Source organism: Primulina eburnea, chromosome 11 (assembly GCF_022965805.1).
Source record: "Primulina eburnea isolate SZY01 chromosome 11, ASM2296580v1, whole genome shotgun sequence".
Classification (NCBI taxonomy): domain Eukaryota; kingdom Viridiplantae; phylum Streptophyta; class Magnoliopsida; order Lamiales; family Gesneriaceae; genus Primulina; species Primulina eburnea.
In genome coordinates, this window is record NC_133111.1 from 34731104 (window position 1) to 34752519 (window position 21416).

General features: G+C 33.7%; 1 protein-coding gene across 2 annotated transcripts; it reads right to left on the bottom strand.

The window, feature by feature from the left end:
* Positions 1–9822: 9822 nt before the first annotated feature.
* LOC140805248 (centromere protein C-like) lies at positions 9823–16808 on the bottom strand. 2 transcript variants are annotated; one of them, XM_073161498.1, is made up of 13 exons: positions 16535–16808; positions 15947–16158; positions 15763–15848; positions 15574–15676; positions 15274–15452; positions 14411–15127; positions 13613–13698; positions 12887–12968; positions 12699–12806; positions 11222–11307; positions 10762–10849; positions 10574–10681; positions 9823–10083 (listed from the first exon to the last, which is right to left on the bottom strand). In XM_073161498.1, the coding sequence occupies exons 1-13, from the start codon at positions 16688–16690 to the stop codon at positions 9956–9958; spliced, it is 2139 nt and encodes a 712-aa protein (XP_073017599.1). In that variant the 5' UTR covers positions 16691–16808; the 3' UTR covers positions 9823–9955. The 2 variants fall into 2 exon arrangements, with proteins under 2 accessions (XP_073017599.1, XP_073017598.1); XM_073161497.1 differs by having other exon boundaries at positions 13601–13698.
* Between the last annotated feature and the right edge of the window lie 4608 nt (positions 16809–21416).

Consider the following 21416-nt stretch of genomic DNA (forward strand, 5'->3'; position numbering starts at 1 on the left):
AAAGACAATGGCTTGAACAACACCTGCAAACAATAAAAAGAACTCGTGAATGGGCGCCGGAGGAGTTTCCGACGTAGCCACTCCGATGATAAAGTCAGCAGATTGTAAGATGATGAACTTCGAGCAATATTTGAGGAAAAATACGTAGAGTGCTTAAAGTTCAAAGGTTTTTCTTTTCTCTTTTTTTTTCGGATCATTAAATGACATTAATACCTGCTATTTATAGGGGAGGAATGGGTAGTTACCTCGGTTTCCGTGTCATCTACTAAGTCGGTTTACCATACTAGCTTCTGATGACTTCTCGGACACTCCAAACTCAAGTTGTTCTGACAGATTGGATTGCCTGTAATGATCACACTCGAGTGTGGTTCACTTATCGAGGTAGCGCTATTCTCGAGGTTGTCCGAGTGGTAAAGTAACCGGGAACTTAACTCAGCCAGGTGAGAAGCACCCGGCCAACTCTATGAGGGCCCGGGTTAATAGTAAAGAATTGCGGACAACACCACTCTGCCCGGGAAGGGGAGTTCTACTCGGATGCTCCTGAAACCGATCCTGACTATGACCCGGATCCTAATGGGGGTATCACCAAATATTTTAAATAATATAACAACTCAAGAGTATGTGTCAGTCGTTCTCTTAGCAGAGATAATAATTATTACATCTCTAAATAATTCATACAGTGTACTAATAAAAATTGCATGCATTCATGGTGCATAAATTGATTATACTAAATTTATGTCTAAATTTTTTAAAAACTCTAATACAAACGCTATATGTCGATCACTCTCTTAGCGGAGAGAGAGAGACAATTTGATTTTTATAAATTATATTTTTATTAACATTAAATATTTATTCATGCTCGTATCCATTGAATACTCTACTTGATCTCAATATTCTATCAAAATATCCAAAACAATACAGTCCCTTACACACACGATGAACACTACAACGAGGCACATTATTGAACATTGATTGATTTTCAAATATTGCACGATGTGAAACCTGAATTCTGAAGTATATATATGTGAGGTGCTTATTTTCATCAACTCGTACCACAGCTGCAACCGCATCGAGAAGGGTTGCCATTTTGCCATGAACCAACATTGTGCTGACCAATTACCCGATAAATTATTTGTGAAGCTGGCTGATACTAATCATTTTCAGTATCTCGTATGGTTTGTTCTCAGTCGTCCTAACGACCTGAATAATGAGCATAAAAAATGCTTAAGATGCTCAAATATGCAAGAATTACACACAGTTGAATACGACAACGCGTGGCATATCGCGGTGAGCCATTGGAAATAGTAACCAAACGTAGAAGGCATAGACACCCATTGGCACCTAGACGTATGGAAATATGTGGGGTTTGTGATGCCTGTCGGAAGAATAAAGGGGAGTCTTCTTGTCAGCCACAAGCAGTGGCAGAGGTATGACCACAAGTCATGTGGTTGCTGGATTTCTCGAGATTGTGCTCTACTCCCACCAGTCACAATGAATGCATCTCATTCTCATTCTATTTCATGTTTATGATGTTGTAAGCTAAGGCCAGTTTGGACTTTGGATTAGGTCAACATTTTGTGAAATCTTTGGAGAGAGAATAAGTTCTAATATCTTTTATAGTTGCTGATCCTGTGGCCACCATGCTCACTTCAAATGTATTAAATCATCAATCAAGAATGTCACACTTGAAGGTAAGTGCGCATGATAGATATTCATCATTTAACTATATCAATGCATTGAATTTTTTGTTGTTGTATCGATTTCTCGCACTCAAGGCACAAAAGAAGTTTAAAATTTTTAGTTTCGACGCCCGAATTAAACATCCATAGGGTGTTTAGAATCATTACCATTGAGAAAATTGCATTGGATTCCAAACCAATATGAGATTAGTGGAGATTACACTTTTTGTATTTCTCTTTCGAACGTATTTTCGCCTTTTGATCGTCAATTGGATCCATGATCAGAGACTGTGTTCCTTGTTTTTATTGCAATAGTAATCACAAACAATTTGAACGTTTGAATTTCCAAAATCAGGAGTCGGTGCGGCGGTAGGACGGTGGAAGACGAGTCACGACCATGACTTGCTTTTCTCAAGAAGTGGCCAAACATGTTGATTCTCAATCATGATTTTTGTGTACTTATTGATTCTTAATCAATAATCAAGCGAATCTTATTTATTTTTAAATCAAAAACTTTTTTGCCAAGATTTGCTTTGTGACCGTGACTTTGATGTGGAGGATAGAGGATGAAATTTTTGGTTGACACTCCATGAATAAATATTTATGGAGGTTGATTATTCGTTATTTTAATTAAATAAAATTTTCATATTATTATTATATAATATATTGATCAACTTTTGATAATATATGATGTAATATTAATAATATATATACATATCTTTATATCACCATATAAAATGTATATTTATAAACATTAATATATTTACACATGCACCTTTTATATACGCATAAAAATATTAATTAAATTAAATAATCATTATTTAATTTATCTAATTAACTTATTAGTTAATTAATTCTAGACTTCTCTAGAATATTTTATGAGAATTTTTACATATTAGTAGTCACCAGTATTAGTACTATTATTTAATCAGTAAATTTCAACTTCACTAAATATGTAATTTTGAACTCATTATAATCTCGATCAACGATATGATAGTATCGATGTATCAATGATACAAGTGTTGTTCATATAATGAAAATTGAAAAATTTCGAAAATCAAAATTTTCACTGTCCATATTTGTCAGCTCTCGGTTTTGTGAACTTCTTCACCACAACATGCAATTCCACTCACATTCCTCAATTACCAATTAAGATAACTTCCATTTATTCCATCTTATAGAACCAACTTATAAACTCTTTTATAAGCATTCTATTTGATCTCTATCAAACTACAGTCGCCAAATTCAACTTCTTAAACTTTGACTTTCTCAACTGGAACACAAAATCCGATACTTTTGTGACTCTAAATGGTCCAGCGACACAACTATTTGTGAGTTCACATCTCCATGTGATTCAAAATAACATTTATTCTTATTCCGGTTTAACTTAATTAGCCTCAATATTTTCATCAACAATTTGATCAAGAATGTTAGAACTCATTTCTGATTACGTCTATTGGATCATGATAAGAGAGTCTAGTAGCATCACCATATGATCCTCTATGTATTACTGATAGTGCCTTCAAGGACCTTATGTCATTATTAGCGTACATTATGGTCCTTTGAACACATATATATATTTTGATAGAACTTGCAACCATTTGTATATTGAGAGATATATATGAATTCGATAATGATGTGATGTATCTTTGAGTAATAACAGTGACATGATATGCGCAACTGAGGAAACATTTTTCCAAAATCCACATGTCTTACTCTGGTCAGATATTCTTTGTACTATTAACTCATCAGATCACATATGATATCTTTACCCGTAGGAAAATGGTGAATCCCCAACTACAATGCATTTTCTCCTAAGTCTTTCGAAACTACATGTCAAGCACCAAAACCAAGGCGTCAGTGACATCCGACATTGTTTAACAATTACTTGAAAACAATAAGCCTCGTATCGAAAAACCAAATAAATCGGTATTTTTCATAAATAAAATATTGTCTTTACAATGACAATAGAACAAAAATTACATCAGAGTTTGCAGAAATTTAAACAAAAGGAAGGTAAAAATCTTGATTCTTGATCTTGTCAATCGATCACCATCCCCAGAAAGCTTCTTGTTCCTCCTCATTCAGTTTCTCTTCATTCTTATCTGAAATTTTTAAGGGGTGAGTGTTTTGGAAAACACTCTGCAAGTGGGGGTCGATCGATTTCCAATGATAAATATAAAACTTAATCTTTAAAGCATTTCTTTAACAAACTTTCAAAACTTATTACTTTTGACTTATCATAACGGAACCGAATCAGATATGAGACAAAGATTATCAGACAATTCAGAGCAAATCAGAAGATAATCAGAATGAATCAGAACAAAGACAACACTGTTACTCATCTCATTTTTATGGTCAAATTGTCTCCAATATGTTAGTCCTCTAAGGGATGAGGCCAGAACACAGTTTTATATCCACCGATGGGGCCAGACAGAACACAGTTTTACACCCACCGATGGGGGTCAGAACAAAATTACAATTATTGTTCCATATCTAACTAGAATTGTAACAGTGTAACACAAACTCAGATCTATCGGACAGAACTTTTAAAATTTTTGATAGAAATCGGTAGAGCCAATGAATATCTAATTTCAGAATAAACTTAACTGTCATCGATCGAAATTTTAAATTATGTAATCACCAAATTTCGAAAATCATAACACACAAATAAGCATGTCATGTTATTTTTATGCAAGGTTTAAAATACAATAAACTACGTACCAAAAACCCACTTACAGCGTCCTTGAAATTACGATTCGAATGTGCAGAACTTGGTCGAACGAACTTGCTGGATTCGAGCCAGGTGATGACCAAATTTTTGGCAGAGTTTTCCTACAGTGTTGGCAATATTTTCCAGCACTAGACTCCGGCACAAACCTTCTTCCTCCTTCTTTCCTAGCGGCGGTCGAGAATTTATTTTGAGGGAGGGGACCGAAATTTTTAGTGCTTTTGGTTGTGCATTCCTTTAGCCTTGTATGTCCTATTTATAGGTGAATGGTGGTCCTTCTTCTTCCTCATGGCCGGTCCTTTGATGGCCAAGAATTTTCATCAATGTTGGTCAAAGTTATCTCAAGCACCAAAGGTCACATAGAATTTCTAAAGGGTCAATTTTTGCATAATTAATTTGTCCAAACCCTTAGCTCCTCCTTTAGCTCCCTTTTAGTCCTTTTAGGACAATTATGGTTGAGCTTCATTGAGCTGAAAGATTGAGTCCTTGAGCTGAGGGTTTACTTCTCCGATGATGATTTTTTGGTTGATGTGATTTCCTATAGCATAGCTTCCCGTTGAGCTAATCTCCTAGCTTCGGAGCTACTTCCTGAGTCCAGTTAGCTGAAAATTTAAGTTCATATTTTGAGTTTTATAGTTAGAATGAAATTTTTGAGCTTAGTTTCGAGTTTTTATTTTTTACATGATTTGCTTCGGAAATTCCGAGTTCTCACATCCCACCCTCCTTATTGAGAGTTTCTTATCGAAACTTGGATCAGCTCGATCTTTTGAATAGATGAAGGTATTGTGTGTGCATCTTCTCTTCTAGTTCCCAGGTTGCTTCCCATTTAGTATGACTTGACCACTGTACTTTGACATATGGGATTATCCGGTGTCTCAACACTTGATCTTTAAGTTCTTCATTCGGATGTCCTTCAATCATCAGCGGTGCAACTTTGAGAACATGACTCGGGTCTGGGACATATTTTCTCAGTTGTGAGATGTGGAAAACGTTATGAATTCTGGACATATCTGGTGGCAAAGCCAGTCGATAGGCTAGAGTTCCCATTTTTTCCAATATCTCGAATGGTCCTACATACCTTGGATTTAACTTTTCAGATTTACTGAACCGAACCACTCCCTTCATAGAAGAGACTTTGATATATGCCTTTTCACCGATCTCTAATTCCAACGGTCTTCTCCTCAAATCTGCCAAACTCTTTTGTCTATCTTGAGCTGCCTTGAGTCTTTCTCTGATTATGGTGACTTTGTCGACGCTTACTTGAACAAGCTCTGGTCCAGCTGTATATATATATATATATACATACACGCACATGCAATAAGCCATGTGGCTCCGTGTGCCTACTGCACGTCTCGCGCATATGCGCGACCACCTTCCGCGCATATGCGCGAGACATTCTGTCTCGGCGCGTAGCTTCACGGAGACTCGCGCATATGCGCGCTCTTACTCAGCGCATATGCGCGAGGCCATTGCTCAAATTTGCCAAGTCCCGGGTACCCTCACGCATATGCGCGAATCTAAGTGGCGCATGTGCGCCAACCTCTCTGGACCTCTCGCGCATGTGCGCGTATACATATCACTCATGTGCGCCCAATGCTCTGTCCACATCATAGGCTTCCGCACTACTCGCGCATATGCGAGCCTACTCTTCGCGCATATGCGCGAGACTTTCGGCTCTCGCACCTCGCGCATATGCGCGGGGTCTTCTGCCAAACCCGCTCATGTGTGCGCACCAGATCGCGCATGTGCGTGGATGGAGTCTCCTTCGCACATATTTCGCGTCTTTTCTCATCTTTCCCGGTCTGGTTCATTTCGTTTATAATCACATCAATTAATCACTAACTCATTTCAGATTAACGGGATAAATTTCTCGTGCCTTACACAGATGATCAAAGACAAGTCCATTTTAAGATTCGTTTGAGACCAGTTGTTATATTCGTGAATATTTGTTGCTAATTTTTCGTAGCTTACAGGTGAATATCACAAACTGTTTCTTGTTTCAAAAGATCGGGACAATCCAACATTCTTTATTTCATCGAATTGAGAGTGTGACTCTGTTTTTATATCGCGTTTGCTTTTCGTGTTTGAAAAATCGCTTAAGCTTTATAAAAAAAATGGTTCAACCTTAATTTTTTAAACTTCAAGTTAAATAAACATTTGTGTTTTATAACAAAAAATGGTTCAAACTTTATTTTTTAAACTTCAAATTAAATGAACATATAAATCTGTGATTAGTTGTTCAAACTTTGCACTGATAGAATAAGTAAGAAAGTGAAGGAATAAAATATAAATCAAACAAAGAGAGAATTTTTTTCTGCTATATATCTTCTTTGTTGAGCAATGAGCCTTTTATAAGAAAATACATCAACAAAAAGGACCATAAAAACAACAATATTTTACCACTAAAATAATTAAATAAAAAATATGCAAAGATAATTATTTTCTGTAATAGTTTGCTACTAATAAACCATAGCAAACAGATTTCATTTTACAAGACAGATAACTAAAGACTTGGACAAATCTTTAACAAGTTCAACAATCTCTTCATTAAACGATAGTCAATGTCGTTAATATGAACACCCTCCCTAAAACTTGTTGTGTAGTGTGCTAATACCAAATAGCTCCATTAGTTTATGAAATGCAAGTTGTTTGAGGGATTGGGTGAAAAAAAAAAAAAAAAAAAAAAAAAAAAAAAAAAAAAAAAAAAATAATCATCTACTTTGAGTTTTAATGGCTGAAATATTATCACAATAAATTGCAATGAATCATGATTCTTGAATTTAAGTCTTCAAAAAAATTTCCAGCAAATATTCTGACATACACACGAAGTTGCTGCAACTATTCAGCCTCAATAGTGATAAAACAATAAGTGAGTGCGTCTCGAACTCCATGGAACGGGCCGCTAAATATAAGAGAAAGCATATCCTGAAATTCCTTTTTCTTATAATCCCGATCGTCTGGCATAATCATTATCACAAAAGCCATCAAAACCTGATGTCTCCTTTCGTATAGTAGATACCAAGGCCTGATGTTAGTTGCATTATCGTAAAATCCTCTTGGCAGCTAAAAGATGAATTTTTATGATTCTCCACGTATCGGCTTATGACACTGAAAGAATACATGATATCCTGCTTTGTTGCATCTTGCACAAAACTTTTTCAACATATTTCCTTTGAAAATTAAAAATCCCATAAGTAGATTGAACTACTTTAATACCAAGAAAATAAAGCATCTAACCAACATCCGACACATCAAACTCAACCACCAAGGACTCTTTAAAATTTTCAAACATACACTATCATTATCCCTGAATATAAAATCATCAACATATAACCAAACAAGAAAATTTGTCTTTTATCTTCAAATTTTGTACAATGTATATACTCGTATGGAAATTTTTGAAACCCTCCTTAAAAAAATGTATCAATTCAACGATACCATGCTCGAGGGATTTGTTTTAGTTCATACAAAACTTTCTTCAATTTATACAGTTTATGCTCAATTTAAAGTTTAATATAACCAGAAGGTTGATCGACACACACACACACACACATATATATTATATGCAATTTCTAATCTGATCGTATCATGCCTTGCAATTTGAGCAAACATTTTTTATAGTCGACTCCAAAATCTTGTTTGTAACATTTTGCTACCAATCATGCCTTGAATTTGTCGAATTTTCCTTTTCCTTCAATTTACTCTTGTAAATAAACTTCACACTATTGTTTTTTGACCTTTTGGAAGTTCGGTCAGTTCCCAAGGTTTGTTTTTCTTGATGGATGTGATTTCAACATCCATTGCCTTTCATTATTTTGATTCTTTGACGGCATCTTTATAAGCTATTGTGTCAAAATATGAAAACAAAGTAAAATGAACAAATAGATCTTCAATTTGGTTAATACAAATTACGTCATAACATGTTATCCATGCTAGTTTTCTTCTAACTTGTTCATATCTTTGTTCATTTTATGTCTCATAAACTAGAATGTCAATTGATTGTTGATTCTTACTCGTTCTCTGCGTATTGAGCATTCTCCAAAGGATTTTGCATTTCTTCTCCATTTTTCCATCAAAATCAGCTTGAATTTGCTATGTAACATTATTTTCATCGTCGAAAAGCTAGTGAACATCATGAATATTTTTGACATTGGAATAAATGACTCTGCCGATTCTCGTGTTAATATCTATTTGGTTCAACTTTGAACACAAGTCTTTTTTCGTACATATATTTTATCTTACTGACTTGCATCTCAACCGAGTTGAGATAAACTGATTGTTTTTGTAGCCCAAACCAATCAATGCTAAAAAGTTTACTAGGTGTTCATTCATCCTTTCTAAACAACTAGCCGATCCTAACAACATATGAGATTGAGTACATGTTGATAATAATATACTGAAAACGAAAGCTTGAGAATTCTATTGTACATTGCTGCAATTGAAATTATTAAATAATAAAACGACACTTGGTTGTTGCGTGTTGTGGAATTAGTTCAATATAATTCGATATAGTATTAATAAAATAACTAATTCCTTCAAAAGTATTGCTTAAGAATTGAAATTCAGTCATTATAAAAGTTTAAAGGATATGTACATTAATCGAGATTCTAACCGTTGTATATTTATTATTTTATATTAAATTATTTATATTGTGTTTATTTCATCTTTTTATTATAATTTCAATTTAGTTTATTAATTTATTCAATTTTTTTTTTATAAAAGTTAACTAAAAAATTGTTCTTGAGGTAAATTTGTAATACATCAACTTTTGTGCGATATCTGTACTTATTATTAAAACTTGATATATACACTTACAATAACATTTTGTTTATAGATATTCAATTATTATAAATTATTGTGCTAAAAAAACTCGATCAGCTATATTATACAGAAAATCGTTATTTTCATATATAATCTACTACAAGTTCAAGAGATACAAAAAATGTATCAACATTTTATTTACGACAAAAAAAAAGTACACAATTGATATAAAATATAACGAAAATGTTTGTATTAACTAACTTAATAGAAGACAAATAACAAAAAAATGACATAATGAAAAATAAATATATGAAAACAGCAAACTCCATATATATGATTAATATGAATTTATGAAAAATATAATTTTCATTTTTTTTTATTATATTAATAATTTGAATCTAAATAAAATCGTTTTCACTTGCTACGCTCATACACTTCTCTAGTGAAATAATAGATAAGATGCCTTTTATAACCAAGAAACCGAAACCATTCAAATCGAACTGATATGCACCCCGGATGAGAACCACTTTAAATTCAACATTCGCAATAAACTTGATTAAGAATCCAAGTATATATAGCCCAAGTACTTGTTCAATCTTAAAGCTGGTAACATTATGGTTGACATTGTGCATTTTCTCCAAGAAAAGGGCACGCTAACAAACTGCAATTTCATAAATTTAGGTAATCGATTCTTTTGATTCATATTTTTTTCATAAAAAAGTAAGACAAGACATCCTGGGAGACAAGATGTGAAGCATGAAACCAACTTAGATGGTAAGTAGATTCAATGTCGGGCAGCTAACTCAAGAAGGTCCTCATACTCTGAAGAATTAGACAAGATAAGTGGCTTCACCTTCAAGTTTCTGTCGTTTTTTCCTGGAGAAATATACTTCACTCCTAATAACTTCTTGCCTGTGACAGGGGAAATAAGTCGCATCAGAAAATGTCACCTGATAGGTCAGAACAGCACCGTATTTTGATAACAAAGTTCAAAGATTATGTCAGTTCCTGGCAATGGTTTTGAAACAAACAATTTACATAAACATGGGCTCAAAGCATGCATCTGTATACGCTATATGTGTAGAAGAACATATTTATCCAATTAAAGTGGGAAGATAATGAGAGGTTTCTCTGCTTCAGACCACGCCTACTAACAATTTCGTGAAGCATTTTGGTACTCTACTGAATACTAGATTCATTCTCAAGCTCCTCGGTCCCTTGATGAAATAAAAAGGCAAGATTCCAGTATAAATTAAACCAAAATCAATGGCAGTGATTGAAAAAAATTTATATCCAAAGCGAATTTTCACTATACTATTTTTGTGAAAATTGATGGTTACAAATACAAATAAGGAATAATTATTTGCATGCGTAAGCATTTTAAAGTGTATGTAGTGCTCACTCCCATTCATCCATCCATATAAAAATCTTTCTCCTTTCCAGTACTCCAGAGGTCTCATCTTATATCTTTTGCTTCTTCGAACTCCATTTTCAAATGATGTACCGGACTCTGTAGCATCAGCATAAACAATATTAGAGGCAAAAATAATGACCACACAAGCATACTCCAATAGATGAAACCTTAAACACCTGCAAGACTTTTTCTCAGTGGATGTAACTTTCTAGGTCGTTCATCATCAGTTTCTCCTTTTCGCCTCCGTAACTTGGTTTGGTGTACCTAGAATTTTAATATACATATAAAACCAAGTAAATAGAGTTTAAAGGTCTTTAGTGTCAATGGTTGGTACCAAAAATAACAACTAGCATTATGCAATGATAATTAAAGTTCTAATACAAAAAGGCCTATAATAGAGTGTTGCCACTGCCACTGCCACTGTAACAAAATATATAACGGATTATAAAACAAATAAAAAGAGAAATAAAAAAAAAGATGAAAAATAATAACGTTTATATGTTTTGAGGCGGCTAACTTGTAAACGATGTAGATGCAAATATGCAAACTGAATTCAGTACTACAAACAGATGGTCTTTTGAATCAGTATAAAAGCACAAACCAGAAACAATTAGAAATATGACAAACATGGATGACCTTGAGCTGTTCTTCAGCATCAAATTGTTGGTCCCTAGATGGAGCACGGGTTGCATCATCTTCACATGCAGAAAGATTTGATTGATCTGCCAGAAAAGGAAATATAAAGAAGATAATATAACCTTTGTCCACCGCCAAAAAAAAGTGAAGTTCTATGCATAAAAACAGTAGGAAAATCACGTAAAATCAGAGATTAGTGGGATATGATTTGTAAAATATTGATGTAAATTAGGAAGATTTGATCTTTGATTGTTTCTGATTTTTAGGAGTCTTTTAGGAAAGATTTGTACCAAATACATGTTTTTATACCTCCTCATAATAATAAATAATTATTCAGTCCATTACAATAAACTTTTTAAAAACAAACTACTGTCTTCCATTTCTGGCACAAAGCACTCAAAAAATACCCACACCTTAAACAGTTTAGATAGATAGATAGATAGATAATTAGTTCAGTGTCTGTTGCCATCATTTTTAGCAAGGCTCTTCATTTTATTTAACATCCAAATAGACGCAGAATTTGACATTAGAAATGGAAATAGAAAAAACAAACACTCTTAGCATAGGCTGTCTTCAGCAGACACAAACCTATAGGAGGTCAAATTAAAGATTACGCATGCAAAATGAAGAGGCTCCTAAAGCTTCAAAAGAGAGCATAATAAAGTAGAAAAATGAATTGGTGATACAGGCAATAGAGTGCATTAAAGATGCTAATGTCATAAACTCTTTTATGCCCCTTTAGATATTTCTAACAATACGTGATGAACAGCCATAAACACATCACTTGCCATATAACATAACTTTAGATCTAAAACGAAGTTCAAAACCATATATTCATACAACAAACAGCCATAGATCACCGTCACGAATGGATGAATAAAATGAACCATTAACTTTGGAGTGCGCAAAAGTCAAAGACTCAAATTTATGAATGTTTCAAAGCCCCTGTTGCTCGACGGTATTCCAAAAGCATACACTGTTAGAATGGTTATGAGACATTTGGTGCCATCTTTTCCTGCAATTATGGGATTATTTAGTAAAATAGCAACGATGGGTTGTTTCCACTTTGATTCTCTAACAGTAATAGATTCCACTTAAACCATCAAATTCTTTATTGCATTCTTCGCCCCTCTTACCATTCACACTGCCTAATTAGTCTTATATTATTAATTATTTTATTCACCACCTCAAATTATTAACTGTGATACCTTGTTCAATATTCGAAAAAATATAAACCTAAATATTCAAGCATGTCTACTACTAACTACATTACATTTCTTAATAGAAAAGAAAATTTATATTGTGCAAAGTTAACAAACTGTCAATATTTATAGTTATTTAAGTTTAAACTAGATGTGATTTTGACAAATTTTATTTAAACGAATGTGTGTGATCATGCGACCGAACTAAAGTCACGAGTCAAAACAAAGCATATTGTGTGTATAAGTAGGCATCTGAAAAAGCACTTGATACTCACCATCATTCAAATGTCCAGATAGGTTTTTTTCACCTTTCCCATACTCCAATGGTCTCACCTTAGTTCTTTTTTTACTCTGTATTTCAGTTTCAAGTGGTGTACCAGACTCTGCATCAACATATACAATATAAGAAGCAAACAATAACGAGCTTACAAGTATGTTTTCTAATATCTGAATGTATAAACACCTGCCAGACTTTTTCTCACTTTCTTTCGAATAAGTTCATCATCTGCTTCACTTTTTCTCTTTAGAAATTTCGTTTGACGTACCTGTAATTTTAATAGCACATATAACACCAAGTAGTAGAGTTTCAAAAAGATGTTTAATCATGTCAAGAGTTCATAAGCAAAAAAATCCTGAAACTATAGCATGATACATCCAATATGAACCCAACACATAAGAGAACCCTGACATGCAAATGCTCTATATGACATAGCAAAATGAAAAAGGAAAGAATGAGAACTCTATCACGAATTAGTCACTTCGATAATGTCCTCACATAGTTTATTAAACTTCAAAGTGGATGTCATTTAGACTTCAAAGTGGATATGCTCCATGATATTGAACAAAATAAATATAGAATTTTTAGTTCAAACATCAACCTTCAGTAATCAATGCATAGAAAAAACTTGGTATTATGCTTCTCGTAAAATTAAGAAAAAGTATACCCCCTCAGCAGATACGGTTCATATGATTAATAAAGAATAGAAATTCCACCTTTGATCCACACATATCACAGCATCGATGCAGTATTTATTCATATGAGAGAAAGTTGGAACAAGCATTAAAACAAAAATAAAATAAAAATTAAAAAGATTTGAAGAAATAAAAATATTTGTATTAACAATTCAGTTGAATCTACCTAAAAGCACAAACAAGTAGTAAGAATAAAATAACAAACCGAGTGGATGACCTTGGGCTGTTGTTCTATATCAAAGTAGTGTTTCTTGGCTGAAGCATCTGTGCCTTCATCTTCCAGTACAGAAGGATTTGATTGGGCTGTCAGAAAACAGAAGATTAAAAAAAAAAAAAAGCTAAAAATAACTTTTTCCCAGAAAGGTTAATAGTTTTCTAAATATAAATTATCTCTACTCATAACTATAAAAAGAGTATTTCCCCTCCATTTAAGGTTTGTGCAGCCAACATATATTACGCCACATGTCACAGTTTCGCAAACAAAATGTTTCATCATTATTAACCAGTCCCTTCATTCTTCTTTTAAAATCTGCAACTAAATGCAGAAATTTCAACATGAAAAAAGGGAAAAGAAATCAAAAGGGATACGTTAAACCAGGTTTTCTCAATAAACACAAGCCTGGAGAAGGTTATTTGAATATTCAAAGTCATTGTTGCCTCACTGTGTTCTAGAGAGGCTTTTTCGCCATCTTGTGCTTAAATACATGGAAATGTTCGGTAAAAATAAGTCATAAAAAAAAAATCTTCAGTATACAGAAAAACTAGAAAATAAGCACCAAGAAAGCCCACAAAAATGAACGGCTGAGTGCTAGAACACTTCAGCGTCGAGTTTGAAAGAATTCATTGAATTGCAAGCAGTTCATTTGAAGACTGGTCTGATTCAGAATAATTTGCATATGCCTAGTTCAACTGACAACATCATGTACTATGCACATTGACATCTCCACTTAGTTAACTTGTATCCACAAAGAGATAATGAAATAAGGGAAAATAACAATGCTGAAGGAATTCTTACTATCATTCAATTGCTCTACGTTAATGGTTTCCTCAACGTTGTTGTACTCTGGTACTTCAACTGGTCCACTTCCAGCTTTTTCACTTTCCATGATTGAATTCTCGTCTATGAAGTGGTGTGGAAGATTATCGGAGCATCCTAGCACTTTCCGTGGATCCATATTAGAATCTGGGGGTTCTGTAACTTCAACCCCTACATGTGACTCCAACTCACTGGAAATCCTTGAAACAGTCATAGCATTGACCTGCTCACCTAGAACGCTGATAGACTCGACGGGATGAGCTGTTCGGCGTGCAGAAAGATTCAGATTTATAGGAGAAAATGCATCTCTCAGGGGATTAGATTGTAACATTCTCTTCAGAAAAGACAGAGATGCAAATGGACTTCTCGGAGGAGTAGGTGAAGCTACTTGATTGACTAGATCTGCTGCTGTGTGTTCATGATCTATTGATTGTTTCCCACTGATATTTTTCAGCACGTTGTCTATGACGAATGAAGTCTTGTGAGGCTTCTGCACACTTTCTCTGGAAGAAAATTTATCGGTCCTTTGAAAATCAGGAAGTTCAGGTATCGAAAGGCTCTCTAGATCCAGAGGTTTGATATTCAATCGCTCCTGCAAGAGATTCAAGGCCCCACCCCCGTCTAAATCTTCAAGATCACATGACAACAAATCATCCAGCAAACTGTTCTCTTTAATCTCTTTCTTCTTCATTGATGCTGTTAAACCAAATTGAGCATGCAATCATATGTGAATAATAAGCATGTGGGATACACAAAATCACTAAATGATGCAACATTTCAGTGGCAACTGAAAACAATCAAGTTTTCACATTAAGAAAGAGTTTACAATAAAATCTGCTCACCAACTGATTCAATTTCCTCCGAATCGATATTTGGTTTAGAATCGAGGGTGATTAACTTTTCTGCTGGTTCGTCTCTAGGTACACTTGACACATGCTGCTCGACTACTTCTTCGGAGGACATTAACATATCATTTTCAAAAGACACTGATGGGTAGCGATGTCTGTAGTGATATGACTTCCTGTCGCGGAATCATTTTCCAGATCATGCAATTGTAAACATTGAAGTCAAAAATCTCCTTAAGATATTCAATCAATTATGAAACACATCCCAATCAAGATGAGCACCAAAATCACGCATACCCCAAGATTCCTTGTCGACGAAGGCGTGGCTTCGTTGATGGCTTGAACTCATTTACATTGTCCATACTGTTACCCAACTGTTTTTGTATTTCTTTTTTCGCCTCTGAAATGATTTATAATGATGTCATGATTTCCAAACAAATGCTTGACACATGGCAATAATTATAGAAATAGCATTTTAAAAATTACTTTCAAGCCTCTCGTATGCATCAAAAAATTCATCTGGGTCTTGGAGCTTATCAATGTCCAAAGATGGTTCCAGGCTCACAGGCTGACTGTTAATGTAGAGAAATTACCATTTAGTTAATCACATACCAATCAAATGAGACTCTTAGAACTTATGTTATTAAAACTTATAAATTGCAATCTTCACCTGAGACTTGTCCTCAAAGTAAATGGTGCTCGTTTTCGAGCAAGGCCGAGACCTTGCCTTCTCTCTCGAGGTATGTCCTTACCCTTTTTAAAAACAGCATCACTTAGGTTTACGTTTTTAGTAAAGCTCACTATATTGGAGCCCAAATTCGCTGTTCTGCCGTCCACAATGCTCTTCGCCTCAATCATGAGCTTTTCAGGACTCCTTAAGCCCTAATATAAATATAGAGCAGGGCACCAATATTTTATTACCTTTTTGCGAATAAAACACTTGAAAAAATCATGAGCTGACTAAACCAACTTTAAGCAAGGTGGAAGTCACAAAATGCAAGTAAATGGTTTCTGCATTTCACATCTTATCAATACAGACAGAAAATGCAAAGCAGTTTACACAGAAAATTAGTCAAAACAATCAATCTGCGTAAGCTTGTATCATATTCAAAAGCATAAACTTCTCACACCGAACAAAAAAAATTAAGCAAGCATTTTTTGCTGACTTCAAATAACCGAATAACATTGACATTTTTCTCTCCCAATAAAGCTAGTCAAAAGAATGCATAAACTAAATCATACAAAAAATTAACAGTACCCGAGATTTCATAAACTCATTGATAGAATCCAAGTCCTCTAAGACGATAGGCACTGAATCGCCGAGTGATGCCCTAATCGCGCGGGGGAAAAGCAACGGTCCGTTGAGTTCACTCAGCGGGTCAACCAAACCGGAGATCGGAGGCCCGCCGGCCATTAACGCTGGATTATCTGAGCGGGAAGAAGAAGATGGCTTGATGCTGTTTCGAATTTCAAATAGACCGTGTATTTGATGTTTAAATTAACATAAAATTTGTTGCTCTATGAATTGATAGGATAATGTAAGTGTTCGTCAAAAATAACAATTAAAAAAAAGATATATCAAGAATTTTAAAATATATTTAGTTTTATGTATTTTTTATTGGTACTAAGAAAATATATGTGTTTTGCACGTGAGAAATGTATAAAACAAAACCAACGAAAAAATCAGGATTTTGGAAATAATCATTCATATAATATTACAAATCGCAAAAAAAAAATTAACTAAGCAATGCTTTTGTTTTTTCACCATAATCGATTTAACTCTTGAATCTTAATTTCATTTGATTCAATATTCATCTTTTACTTTGAGTAAATGATTTCATATATGGTTTGTTTTGGTACGTACACAGCATCTTGCTTATTTGTAGTTTTCGGTGAATTTTTTTTTTTTTTTTTTTTTTGCATTTTTGGATCCTAGCAACTGAGCTTGAAAAGAAATGTATGATCTTTGATGGAGATGTTAATGAGTCCGGGTTTTACTCAGATTCGCAATGGACTCGTGTGTATGGGGTGGGTTTGGGCATACTAAATAGGTCATGCAGCGGTCTTGGGTCCTATTTTTCAGACTGTCCGGATATGGGCGGGTCATGGGTCCTATAATACTCGCCCATACACACCCCATTTATGTGGATATAAATATTCTAGGATTTTATTTTATTAATTTTCATTTTTTTATTAGCTCGTCTCAACCGTGACGATCTTAGCTATTCATATGTCAACTGTTGTATTTGAATCTGCTTTTAGCAATAGTGGAAGAATAGATGGTCCTCATTTTAGTAGACTTAATCCAACGACTTTGGAGACATTGATGTGCTCGCGAAGATGGTTGTGGCCGTGGGGTGAGGTGAAAGGTAAATAAATCATAGTTTTATTTTGTTATTGTACTTTCATTTTAATTTTTTTTTACTATACTTTCTCTCTTTAAATTACATTTTTTTACAATTTGGAATTACAGTTTTATTTTTTCAATGTACTTTCTCTATTTTATTTTGTAGTTAATTCTTCAAGTAGTTTACTAACTTGTCCCACCATTCTCGATGAAGAGAAAAATGATCCCGAAGAATATGTCTGAAATATTGCATACTCGCTGATTTTATATCGATTGTTTAAATTATGTTATGACTTATTTTTGGGGATGTAAAGATTTTTTGGAGAGCTAGTAACTCTTTATTTTTATGTAATTTTTTATTTCATGAAAATATTTTGTTTTGTTATTATTAAGTGTGGTCGAAGACATGAATTAATTTTTCACAATGTTGTATTTAGATGCTTGTCAGTTTCATAATTCAGTCATGTGAGAAAAAATATTACTTTTTTATTTTAAAAAAATTCAGGTCTCATCACTCTCACGGGTCTCACGGGTCTACCGTGCTCCATACCCGCCCCATTGACATCTCCAATCTTTGATTGGGTTGTCAAGAGCAATGAGAAAGATTGTTTTCATCGTATTCATTTTATCATTTATTTTCATCTAACAATTTAATGATCAGTAAATTTGGAAGCTTGAGATTAATATTATGAATATTTTATCGAACAATGCTATCTATTCCTTCACCGAGTAAACAATAAAATTCGAAGTCACATCTTTAAATAGTGTAAGTTTTATTGATGTGTTGTTAACCGATATCTATAGATATTCACTTGAGTATAAGTATATATTTTAACATAAATACAACAATTGATAATATGATTTTACCTTTGTATTATTTGAACAAGTTGCTTTGCGCAATTGCTCACTTGATTTCATCCGTTGTTTTAATGATTGCTTTGAGATAATTGTTTACATGTTTCGTACTATGGTTTTGATTTACTTTCATTCTCACATATAGTTGCTTTAAAGTAATAATAATGTCTTGTAAAAAAAAAAAACTTTTAATGTTTTTGTGGATGTCAAAAATTCGTTTACGTGAACATATTTAATTTATTTATAATTGTCATGTAAAAAAAATTAAACTTTTAATATTTATATGGATGTCATGAATCGTTTGCGTGAGCATATTTAATATATTTATATGTGTGTTAGCATTATCTTATTTAAATTGATTTTCGAAACCAAATACCGGATTTTAATATTGTTTGTACATGCTTCAAAGAATTATTCTTATCCAACAATTGCTCTAGTTTTATTTCCTCGCATTCCGTAATTGTTTTTTTCGCCTACAGTGTATTCAAACTATGTTTTCCCCGCAATATTTTCCAACATATGCCAAAAAATATTTTGATTAACAGCAGAAAATAACTTTCTAGAGCCAACAAAGAACGATGATTTTGTATGTACCGTAAGTTTATTTTTTTTGCTGATTCGCTGCATTTTGGATTTTGTAGCATCAAATGTAAATTTTGACTGCAAGTGAGGAAATTTTGGATTGTTAAGTAGAGAAGACCCAGATTTTTCACGAACGTAACAAAATATATATATATATATATATATATATATATATATATATATATATATATATATATTACGATAATATCATGATATATATACATTTTAAGATTGCAGAAGGCCACTATTGAGTTTTGAATATTTCCTTCATTCAATGCTTGATTGTCCCACAAGTTGACCGTGATAGTTTGTAGCCTGCAAGAAACAAAATTTTGAAATAATTATCGAATTAGGTGGTTATATTTTACAAACTTACATTATGTTAGAATATTATAAATTTCAGAGTTTGATAAGTTTATTCGAAACAAGAACTAAAGAATATAACTGATCGAACAGTCAAATAAACGTAACTGAAGACTTCGGTTGAACTGAACTGAAAAAACCTTTTCAAATTGAAGTATTCATAATTGATAGGACATTAGTTACAACTGATCATGCTCAGCTAAATTGATCGGCTGATCAGTTGACTTCTAATCAATTGGCCACGTCATCAGTTGAAAATCAGCAGACAGACTGATAGGTCATACCAAAGCAGAACAATTGTATCAGAACAAAACAGTCTGAATACATCGTACCACCGTCAGATAAAGTAACTACACGACGATTCAACGGATATTTGTCAGTAAATGTTCATTAAATGCATTCAATACGACTGTTGAAATCGAAAACTATATATAGATGATCGAATCAGCTGAAGAAGGTTGGTGACTGAAAACCAAGCGAAACACACAAAGCAATCAAAACTACAACTTTCAATCATTTGTGATACATTTTACGAGTATATTCTCAAGTTTACAGATCGCACATTTAAGCTCTACACCTATTGTATTTATCAGTAGCATTTAGGCTATCAACTTAGATCGTTTCAGTTACTAATTGAAAACGAGTTGTTAATCTAAGAATTTCAGTTTGGCAGTGTGTAAGACCAGTTGAAGTAGATTATTACAATTTGTTGTAATATCAAAGTCTTCTAGTAAAATCATATCTTAGATAGAAGATATGACATATGAGCATTTGAAGTATCTGAACATCTATAAAAATCTGTGTGTTCAGTTCAATTATCATTTTAGTTTTACACTATATTTACCATAAGTATTCAATCTATATTTCAGTCTAATTCCGCACTTTTATCATTGACTGGTCTATTGTAAGATCCAAAATACGATAATGTAATTCAACCACATGCAAATCTAGGGAAAATGAAAAATTACTAATTAAATGGTTTTAGTGGCATGAATTAATCAAGATGCGCATATGTTTTAAAAGTTAATCGAGACGTGATCGAGAAACGGAGATCGAGGACCATATAAGGAAAAATATTTTTATTAAATATTTATTTTAAATTGTTTAATATGTGGTGTATTTAAATGAAAATGTCGAATTTTGGGTGTTTGAGGTGTTTTTATCCGCCGAATTATATTTTAAAAAGACAATCAATTTTCAATAAAAATAGGGATTTTTTGAGAACTCGGCTATTAATTTCACAAATTTTCCTAAACAAAATATTTTAAATATTTACTAATGGGAATAATGGGCCTACTTTACCATAGTTAATGGGTCTATGCTTGCACTTGAGTTTTTAATCAAAATAAAAGCAATAAACCCTACCCCAAAACTCTTAAACTCACGCACACCACACACAACACACACAAGAACTCTCCTAGAAGCAACAACACACGCACACACAAGAATTCTAGTAAGGGAAGGCCTCGGTTTTGAGGGGAATTCATCCTAGGGTTTCCTTCGTCGACATTCTTCGCATCTCAACTTGTTTTTTCATGTGTAAAATACGCAAAGACATGCTTAATCTCTTTTTTCTCATCCTTCACACCATAATATATGCTTGATAGATGTTTGCATGCAAAAATATGATAAAATTGATGTATTTTAGTTTGTATGGATACACATGCATATAACTCATGATTTTGTGGTTCCAAACTTGTTTTAATGATGCACAAAGGGGCTGCCATGGTAGTATAACTTGGAGGGACGTTTTTCCAGCGTGTTAGGGGTCACATGAGGCACGACAAAGGGCTGGACCAGGGCTAGGGAAGGGTTGAATGAAAATCGCATGGTTTGTGCACTAGGGTTTCGGCTAGGTGGAAGCAAGACGTGCTCAGACTGAACGTGGGTGGGTGCGAGGAAGAGTCCTAGCATGGCTAGGACTCATGTGCAGCAGCTAGGGAAGATTCCATGCGATATAGGACTCGTCCCATGCAACCCGAGGGCAGCTGTT